The 10,104-nt window shown below is 46.9% G+C and overlaps 1 protein-coding gene across 1 annotated transcript; it reads right to left on the reverse strand.

The window, feature by feature from the left end:
- Positions 1–921: 921 nt before the first annotated feature.
- LOC119599260 (protein PXR1-like) lies at positions 922–10,002 on the reverse strand (the record flags this gene model as incomplete). Its single annotated transcript, XM_037948993.1, has 4 exons — positions 922–1,089; positions 7,515–7,589; positions 8,887–8,946; positions 9,913–10,002. Coding segments are annotated over 4 exons (393 nt in total), but the record flags the coding sequence as incomplete, so codon positions are not given.
- Between the last annotated feature and the right edge of the window lie 102 nt (positions 10,003–10,104).

The raw sequence follows: 10,104 nt of genomic DNA on the forward strand, positions 1-10,104 counted from the left end.
ATTAATAGTAGTAGTAGTAGAGGTAGTAGTGATATTTTTATTATGATCACTAATAGTATTTTAATTTCCGTGGCATATGGTTTGTGAGAAGTGGACAAGTGACAAGGATATGAGTCACAGTAACGGAAGGTGAATCAGCGATTGGTAGAACTTGGTGAGTCAGCCGAATCAGAGTGATTAAGCAGGTGAACCGGAGTGACAGGGCAGGTGAGTCAAAGCGAGCGATAAGAGGGGTGAGTGACGGAAGATGACAGAACAGGCGAGTCAGAGTGACGGCAGAGTGAGCGAGAATGGCAGTCGTGAAAGGCAGTAGTAAGTTCGAGGCCGCGCCAGATGAACGGGAAGGTCTGATAGGATCCGATGAGGTGGTATAGTAAGAGGTGTGTGTGTTGTTGTGTGTGTGTGTGTGTGTGTGTGTGTGTGTGTGTGTGGTGTGTGAGTGTGTTGTGTGTGTGTGTTTTGGGTGTGTGTGTGGTGGTGTTTGTGGTGGTGTTTGTGTTGGTATGTGTATGTGTGTGTGTGGTGCTGTGTGGTGTGTGTGTGTGTGTGTGTGTGTGTGTGTGTGTGTGTGTGTGTGTGTGTTTGTTTGTTTGTTTGTTTGTTTGTAGGGGTAAGATTCTTACTGCTAAATGAATCCCTGATATCTAGGTGAATCCCCAACCTGCTAGGTGAATCACCAACAGCAAGGTGAATCCCATGCTGTTAGTGAATCCCCTATCTGGTAGGTGAATCAATGATATTCTAGGTTAAATACTGACAGATAGGTGCATTAGTGACAGCTAGGTGAGTCCATGACTAAGACGGAAATCCCCTTCCAGCTAGGTGAAACACTGACACTAGGTGAATCCTTGATATTGGTGAATCCCTGACAGTTGGGATGAATCGGTGTCAGCTTGATGAGTCTCTGACAAATCAAGTAAATCACTGATAGTTTGAAGCATCAGTACAAACTAGGTTGTAAACGACGGCCCTTTGGCTGCCTATGGTGTCGGTCAAGTAGGCTATGGTCGTCAGGTAGCGGTAGCGGTTGAAGTTAGCGGTGCAGGGTAAGACTATAGAGTCCGTAGTTAGTGAACTTAGCGGTACAGGCTAAGGGTAGTCCACAGTCAGTGAAGTTAGCGGTGCAGGGTGAGGCTTAGAATCCGTGGTCTGAGTTTAATGGGTATCACCTTGGATTCGTAGGAGTGAAGTTTGTATGTAACGCTTAGAACGTATGGTCAGTGAAGTTAGTGGGTATCACTGGGATTCGTAGGAGGGAAGTTTGTAGGTAACGAGAGAGTATGTCCAGTGAAGTTAGTTGGAAATCCGGAGTTAGTGAGGTTTGGTGATATTTAAAGGTACGTGTATAAAGCCCGAGCGAGACTTTTTGCCCCTGACTGCACCGCCTGTTAGTGTGCATTAAGTGTGACGCGAAAGGGAACTCCCAAGTGTGAATTAAAAACTACTTACGCCGCAAAGGGTGAATTAAAACGGAGGAGGATAAGAGCGTAAAGGTAAAAAAAAAAGTTTGGAATGAGAACTTGAATTAGATTTTTTTTTTCTCTTGAATGTATACTGCCTGCGTGTGCTCTTTGAATATGACGCGAAAGGAAACTCCCAATTGTGTATTAAGAAATATTTACGCCGCGAAGGGTGAATTAAAACGGGTGATAAGAGCTTAGAGGTGAATTAAGGGTTACCCGAAATTTCGTCGAAAAGGGGGGAGGGGGTCAAGGGTGAAGGGTGAAGAAAAAGGGTGAAGTTGGCGTTGATGCTAATTTCGTCGCAGGGGGTCATTGGTGAGCTAAAAAGTTTTCTTTTGATTTTTGATTTTTCACTTTTTTTTACCGTTTTCAGGTTTTTTTTCTGTTGAATGGAGGGGGGGGGGATTTCGTTGTATTGTTGTAGTCATTATTTTTTTTTGGGTATGTAATTGTTCATAGTTGTAGTTGTTGTTGATCAATCGGGTGACAGTGTTATCTCCAGCATAGTTGTGGTTATCATGATCGTTATCATTATTTTTGTTGTTTTTATTTTCATTGTCATTATTTTACAGTCATCATATCATCGCATCGCATCCTCTCAGTCATCGTCCTCACCATCACCATTTACATCATCATCATCATCATCATCATCATCATCATATCATCATCATCCCATCATCTCACATCTCATCATCATCATCATCATCTCTCATCATCACCATCATCCCCCATCCCATCATCACCAAACATTTAAACATCAGGATAATCATAAAAAAACAAATAAAGAAGGGAAAAACGATCACAATAAACCAAAAAAGTCCCCCATAAAAAAGATAATAATTTAAAAACATTTAAAAAACCAAAAAATAATAAAAATTTTAATAAGAATGTGAAAAAGATGAAATTTTGTTGATTTTTGATGTTGAGTTATGATGATGATTATGAATGATGTTGATGTTTATGTTGATGTGTTGATGTTGATGTTTGGGTGTTTATGGTTATGTTTTTATGTTGATGTTGATGTTGAGGGTTTATGTTTTTTGTCGATGACGATGACGATGACGATGACGATGATGATAGGGTATAAAAAATTAAAAACGAAAAATGAAAGTATAAAAACAGGCAAACAAAACACGAAGAAAAAGAAAAGAAAAAAAAAGCGCAATGACATGAAAATAGAAACACAATGGCATCGAAATATCCTGGTGACGTCCGGGTCAGGTGCGTAATTGGGGGTAGGGGGGGGTAGGTAAGGGGGGAGGAGTCGAAGGAAGGGGAGAGGAAGGGAGGGGGTGTTATTCCGGAAGTTCTCTCTCTCTCTCTCTCTTCTCTCCTCTTCTCTTCTCTTCTCTTCCCCTTCTCTCTTCTCTCTTCCCCACTTCTCACTTCTTTCCCTTTTCACTTCTCTCTTCTCTCTTCTCGGGCCCTCTTCTCTCTTTTTTTCCCTCCTTTCTTTCCCTCTTCTCTCTTCTCGGGCTTCTCTCGTTTTTTAAATTTCCCCGTTCCCCCTTTCCCCTCTTCTCTCTTCTCTCTTCTCTCTTCTCTTTTCTCTCTTCTCGCTCCTCTCTTCTCTCTTCTGTTCATCATCTGAGAGAGGAAGGGAGGGAGGGAAGGGAGATAAAGCAAAGACGAGAAAGAACAGAGAGTGAATGGAAGGCAAAGACAGAACGAGAGAAGATGAGAGAGAGAGAGAGAGAGAAAAAGAGAAGAGAGAGAAGAAGAGAGAGAAAAAGAGAGGAAGGGGGAGAGAGAGAGAGAGAGAAGAGGAAAAGCGGAAAAGCGGTCGGGTGGAAAAGCCTCCACCAAGGCCCCTTCCCGGTTTTTCCCCCATACTTAACCCCTTCCTGTCCAACGCGAGTTCCGCCCTTAAAAGCTCCTTGGAACCCCCCGAAGGGAGAGAGAGAGAAGAGAGAAAAAGAGAGAGAGAGAGGGGAGGGGAGAGAGAGAAGGGGGCGAGAGAGAGAAAAGAAAGAGAGGAGAGAGAGAGAAGGGAGGGGGAGAGGGGAAAAGGAAAGACGGAGGGAAGAGAGGGAAAGTTGGGGGTCTCTCTCTCTCTCTTCCCCCTCTCTCTCTCTCTCTCTCCCTCTCTCTCTCCCCTCTCTCTCTCTCCCCCCTCTCATCTCTCTCTCTTCTTTTCGCTCTCCACACACACAATTCTCCCTTCCCTTCCCTCTTCTTTCGTTCTCTTTACTTCACTCTCTCTTTTGTTTCCATTATTTCCCTTCCCTCCCCCTGGTCTCCTCTCTTCTCCTCTCCTCTCCGTTCCCCTCCTCATCTCTCTCCTCTACTACCTTCCCCTTCCCTTCCCTCTCCTCCCTTCCATTTCTCCTGTTCTCTTCCTCATCTCTCCCATCCCCTCCCCTGCTCTCTCCCTCCCTTTCCCCTCTTCCCTCCTCTCCTCTCTCCTTCCCCTCCCCTCCTCTCCTCTCCTCTCCCCTCCTCTCCCCCCCTTTCCCCCCCCCTCCCTCCCCTCCTCTCCTCTTCCTCTCCTCTCCTCTCCTCTCCTCTTTCCCCCTCCTCCCTCTCCTCCCATCCCTCCTCTTCCCGCCCCCTATCCCTCCTATCCCCTCCCCTCCTATCCCCTCCCCTCCTATCTCCTCCCCTCCCCCATCCCTCCTCTCTCCTTCTCTCCTTCCCTCCCCTTCCTTCTCCCTTTCCCTTCCCCTCCTCTCCCCTCCTCCCCCTCCCTCCCTCCTCACCCCCCCTCTCCCCTCCTATCTCCCCCTCCCACCCTCCCCCCCCACCATTATTCCCTTGATGGAGGCCCGATGTTGATTGTTTGCAACGCTTCTTTCGTTTGCGGTGTGGGCCCCTCGTTTTTCTGTCCCGTTTGTTTGGTTGTTGATTGTTTTTGTGTTGGGGGTTTTGTGTGTTTTGTGTTGTGTGTTGTGTGTTTTGTGTGTGTGTGGGGTTGTGTGTGTTGGTGTGTGTTTCGGGGTGTGTGTGGCGCGTGCGTGTTTAGGAGGGTGGGGGGGGACGCACCCCATGCGGAAAATTAAATTCCCTAATAAATAAAAAATCGGCATATGGGGGTGTGTTTTGCTGTTTGTGTTTGAAAAACAAGCGTGCAGGTGGGTTCTTTGGGTTTAAACGGGGGGAGGGGGGGGGGAGGTGGGAAAGGGGGAAAAAGGAATAGAATAAAAATTTAAAAAAAGGGAAGTAGGAAGGGAGGGGGGAGAGAGAGAGGGGGGAAAGGGGGGGGAGAGAGAGGGGGAGAGAGAGAGGGAGAGAGATATGGGGGGAGAGAGAGGGGGAGCGCGAGATATGGGGGGGGAGAGCGAGAGGGGGAGAGCGAGAAAGAGAGAGAAGCGGAGAAAGAGAATGAGAAAGAGAGAGGAGGTTTCCAGAAGTTTCCGCATTATCCCCGGAATGGAGGCCGGGGCGCGGAACAGGGATTACGTTGTTGCAGAAGAAGTCGCGCTGATTCGAGTCCTGATCGGGGGATTGGCGGAGGGCGCGCTCTCTGTCTGTTTGTCTTTTTTTTTTTTCTCTCTCTCTCGCTTTCGGTCTCCCTCTGTCTCTGTTTCTCTCTCTCTTTCATTCTCTGTTTCTCTCTCAATCTCATTCTCTCTCTCTCTCTCTCTCTCTCTCACTCTCTCTCTCTCTCCCTTTCCTCTCTCCTCCCTCTCTCCTTTTTCTCCTTCTCTCCTCTCTCCCCTCCTCTCTCTCTCTCTCCTCTCTTTTCTCTCTTTCAAAACTCATTTTCTCTCTCTCTTTTTTTTCTTCTCTCTTTTTCTCTATTTTTCTCTCTCTCTCTCTCTCTCTCTCTCTCAACCTCTCTCTCTCTCTCTCCCCCTTGCCCCTCTCTCCCTCTCCCCTCCCCTCCTCCCCTCTTCTCTTCTTTATTTTCTCTCTCTATCTTTTTTCCCTCTCATTATTTTCTCTCTCTCCTTATTCTCTCTCTCCTTACTCTCTCTCATTATCTCTCTCTCATTATCTCTCTTTCATTTTCTCTCTCTCTCTCTCTCTTTTTCTTTTTTCTTTCCCCCTTTCTCTTTTCTTTCTTTCCCCTCTTTTCTTTCTCTTCTTTCTCTTTCTCTTTTTCCTCCCACCCCAAACCTTTTTCTCTTTCCCCTCTTTCTCCCCCTTTTTTCTCTCTCCTCCTTTTCGTCCTCTCTCTCTCCTCTCTCTCCCCTCTCCCTTTTCTCCCCTCTCTCTGTATTTTTTTGTTCCCCCCCTCTCCCTCTCCCCCCCCCCCCCTCCCTCCCTCCCGCATTCCCCGTCTCGCTCTCTGTATGAAGGAGAAAGAGTGAATGTGAGTGAGTGAGTGACTGAGTGGGAGAGTGAGTAAATGAGGGGATGAGAGAAAAGAGAGATTAGTGAGTTTAATGAGTGGTGAAGAGAGAGAGTGAGTGAACCCTGTGAGTGAAGGAATGATGAGTGAGTGAGTGAGTTAGTGGGAAAAGAGGGTAAAGGGGGTGAGTGAGTGAGTGATTTAGTGAGTGAGTGAGTGATGAGTGAGTGAGTGAGAGAGTCGAACTCCTCCTTGCCGCGGATAAACGCTGATTAGAGATCCTGTCCTCTCTGCCGTGCGTGTGTTTGTTTGTGCTTGATTTTTTTCCCTCTTTTTGGGGGTTTGGAATTTTTCTTCTTCATTGTTGTTTTGGGGTATGAGAAAATAGGGGAGAGAGTGAGTGAGTAGGGGAGGGGAGTGAGTGAGTGAGTGAAAGAAAAAGTAAAAAAGTGAGTGAGTAAATTGAAAGAGTGGAGTAATAAAGTGAGTGGAGTGAGTAAAAAAGTGAGTGAGTAAGTAATAAAGTGGAGGGTGAGTAAAGGTTAAAAAAAATTTAGTGATAGTAATTGAGTGAGTGAATGAGTAGTAATTGAAATGACGGAAAGATTTAGTTTAAAAAAGGGAGTGAGTGTGGGGAATGAGTGATAAAAAAGTGGGGTGATTTTTGAATGAGTGGGGTAATAAAGTTTAGTTAGTGAGTTTAGTAATTTTAATGAGTGAAAGAGTGAGTGTGGGGAGTAAATTAAAACGGCGAGTGAGTAAATTTTTCAAGCGAGTGAGTGAGGGGAATTTTGGCTTTGCGAATGTGAAGTCTCTGTATACTGTTTCCCTACCGTACCCCCAAACCCAAGGCCCTTTTCCCTAAAACCCCCCCCCCCTCCCCCCACGACTACCCCCTCGGTCCGGTCCCCCCAATCCTTTTTTCCTTTTCCCGCCCGGGGTGGGGGGCCCCAAAACGTGACGTACGTAGGTAGACCGCCCCGGGAAATTTTTCCGTTTCGGAACCCGTATAAATTTGGGTCTGCAGGAAAAACCGCACGCGCCGGCCGGGGATGGGTGTCGGATGGGGATTTTTTTATTTTTATTTATTTATTTGATTCGTTTTGTCTTGTGTGATTTTTGTTTGTTTGTGTGTGTGAGTATTTGTTGATGGGGGTAGGGTGGGGGGGGGGTGGGGGGGGTTGTGGGTTTTTTTGGGTTTTTATTTAGGGGAGTAGGGGAGGAAAAGGGAAAAGGAAGAAGAGAAAATAAAATAAAAGATAAGAGTGAGAGATAGATAGATAGAGAGACAGAGACAGAGAGAGAGAGAAGGAGAAAACAAAGAGCGGAGAAAAGTGAATCCTTGAGTGAATAATGAGAGACCACAAAACCAAAAAAGCGAAGAAAAAAAAAGCGACCGGAAAAAAGAAAGCAAAAGGGTTTTCCATTTTAAAAACCCCTTTCCCCTCCCCTTCCCCCCCCCCCCCCTTCGGAAAGAGTGACCAGTGCCCCCGTGCCACGCTGATTTGCCGCTTCCACCCCCCCTCCCCCCGCCTCAGATGCCCCGACGACAAGGGTGCCAGGCGCCTCTTGCCCCGCGTGTGGCACCGCGCTCGGGCACCTTGTCGGCTCTCGAGGTCGGTGCCTCGAGTCGGGTCGGCTTTTCGGTGGTTGTTGCTGTCTGCTGCTGCTATTGCTAATACTATTACTTTTACTATTGCTATTGCTATTGCTATTACTATTACCCATTACTATTACTATTACTATTATATTGGGTATTACAAATACTTTCTCTTTCTTCTACTACTACACCTACTACTACTACTACTACTACTACTACTACTACTACTACTGCTATTGCTACTGCTACTGCTACTGCTGCTACTGCTACTACTCCCTATTGCTATTGCTCTCTACTGCTACCTGCGCGCTTGCTCTGCTACTGCTCCTCTGGCTGTTTTCCCTGCTACTCCTACGCTCCTATGCGCTATTGCTACTGCTGCTGCTGCTACTGCTACTACTGCTATTGCTATTGCTACTGCTACTGCTGCTGTTGCTGCTGCTACTGCTGCTGCTGCTGCTGCTGCTGCATCTACTGCTGCTGCTGCTGCTGCATCTACTACTGCTGCTGCTGCTGCATCTACTACGCTGCTGCTGCTCTACTATATTATACTACTACTACTACTACTACTACTACTACTACTACTACTACTACTACTACTACTGCCTGTTGCTAATATTGTTGTCATTACTGTCATTGCTATTTTTATTATTGTTACTATTAACTTCATGATTACGATTGTTGTCGATGTTCTTTTTTTTCATTTTATTTTATTCATGTTTCTGATGTAGTTGTAATGAGAGTTGAAGAAAAGAAGGAGGTAGAGATCTGAATGCTAATTACTTCAGTCAAGAAATGCCAGGGAGCGACGGTCATTGCTTCTGGTTGAGTGTGTTCTTGTTTGGTTGTTTGTTTGTTTGGTTGGGTTGGGTTTGGGTTTGGGTTTTTGGTTTTGTTTTTGGGGTTGGTTGGTTGTTGGGGTGTTTGTGTGCGAAAGTGCATTTGTTGACTGTCTGGTATTTTTTTTCCCCTTCCGTTTGTATTTTTTTTTATTTTTTTTTCCACCTCTTTTCTTTTCGCAGTCTGTTCTTACTCGGGTTTTTTTTTCTCGTCTTTTTCCTGTACTTTTTTTCCTTTCTTATTCGGATTTTCCTTGACCTTCTCTTTCTTTCTTTTTTTTACATTACCCGTCTTTCCACTTTTTTTTCTTCTTTCTCTCTTCCATCCTTTTAATCCTCCACCTCCCCCATCCCTCCTCCTCCTCCTCCTCCTCCTCCTCCTCCTCCTCCTCCTCCTCCTCCTCCTCCTCCTCCTCCTCCTCCTTCCCTACCTCTCTCCTCCTCCACTTCCCTCCATGCATTCCTCCCTTTTTCCTTCCTGCTCCCCTCCTTCCCTTTCCTCCTCCCTACTTCCCTCCCTCCCTTTCTCCCCTCCCCCCCCCCACCCCACCCCCCCCCCCCACACGCGCCAAGGGACCCGCTTATCCTGCAGGATCTCGGAGGCTCGGGCGCGCGCGGCCTTGAGGATTTCCCCGCCGTCGGCTCGAGGGCCCGCCGCCGCCCTCCTCCTCCTCCCCCCCTCCTCCTCCTCCTCCTCCTCCTCCTCCTCCTCCTCCTCCTCCTCCCCCCTCCTCCTCCTCCTGATTTTACCCTTCGTCCTTCTTTTTCTTTCTTTTTCTCTTTCTTTCTTCTTTTTCTTTTTCTTCTTCTTCTTCTTCTTCTTCTCTGGTTCTCATCCTTCTCCTGTTCCTCTTTCTCCTTCGGCATCTCCTAATCCCTTTTCTCCTTTTCTTCGTCTTGTTCTTCTCCGTTTTTTTTTCTTCTTTTCCTCCTCCTCATTTTTTCTCCTTCTCACACACACGCACCACACACACACAAACACACACATCCACACACACCACACACACCACACACACACACACCAACACACACACACACACCACCACACACACATATATAATACATACATACATACCTATTTTTTTATTTGTATGTATAGTATTTTTTATTGTTTTATAAAACACACCACACGCACACACACCCCCACACCACACACACACCACACACACCCAACACCACACACACCACACACACACACCACACACACCCCACACACACAGAAGGCAGCCCCCCCCCCCCCCCCCCCCACCACCACCACCACGCCCCTAAGACACAATACTTCCTCGCGGCGCCCCATCGTCTTGACCTCTGTGACCTGACCTCGGCAATAGCGCTGACGTCACTCTTCGGTCTGTCTCTCCCTTCTCTTCTTTCTTTCTTATATTCTTTCTTTTTTTTTTCTTTTCGTTTCTTTTGTCGTCTTTTCTCTATACTTTTTTCGGCACCTCTTGTTTGTTTTGTCTGTCTTTTTGTCTGTGTCTTTCTCCTTCTCTTTCTCTTTCTCTTTCTCTCTCTCTTTTCTTTTCTCTTTCCTTTCTCTTTCTCTTTTCTCTTTCTCTTTCTCCCCCTCTCTCTCTCTCTTCTCCTCTCATCTCCCCTCTCTCTCCTCTCTCATCTCTCTCTCTCTCTCCTTCTCTCCTCTCTCTCCCCTCTCTCCGCTTCTCTCTCTCTCCTCTCTCCCCCCCTCTCCTCTCCCCCTCTCTCTCTCTCTCTTCCTCTCTCTCTCTCTCCCCTCTCTCCCCTCTCTCTCTCTCTTTTCTCTCGCTCTCTCTCTCCTCTCTCTCTCTCTCTCTCTCTCCTTCTCTTCTCTCTCCCCTCTCTCCTCTCCTTCCTCTCTGTCTCTCTCTCTCTCTCCCTCGTTCTCCCCCTTTCTCCCTCCTTCCCTCCCACTCTCTGTCCTTACATTCAGAGGCTTACCGATTCCATTATGGCGGAGAGTGTGGTTAGGGGGGTTTTGAGGATAAAAAA

The sequence above is a fragment of the Penaeus monodon genome, chromosome 42 (genome assembly GCF_015228065.2).
Source record: "Penaeus monodon isolate SGIC_2016 chromosome 42, NSTDA_Pmon_1, whole genome shotgun sequence".
In the NCBI taxonomy this organism is placed as follows: domain Eukaryota; kingdom Metazoa; phylum Arthropoda; class Malacostraca; order Decapoda; family Penaeidae; genus Penaeus; species Penaeus monodon.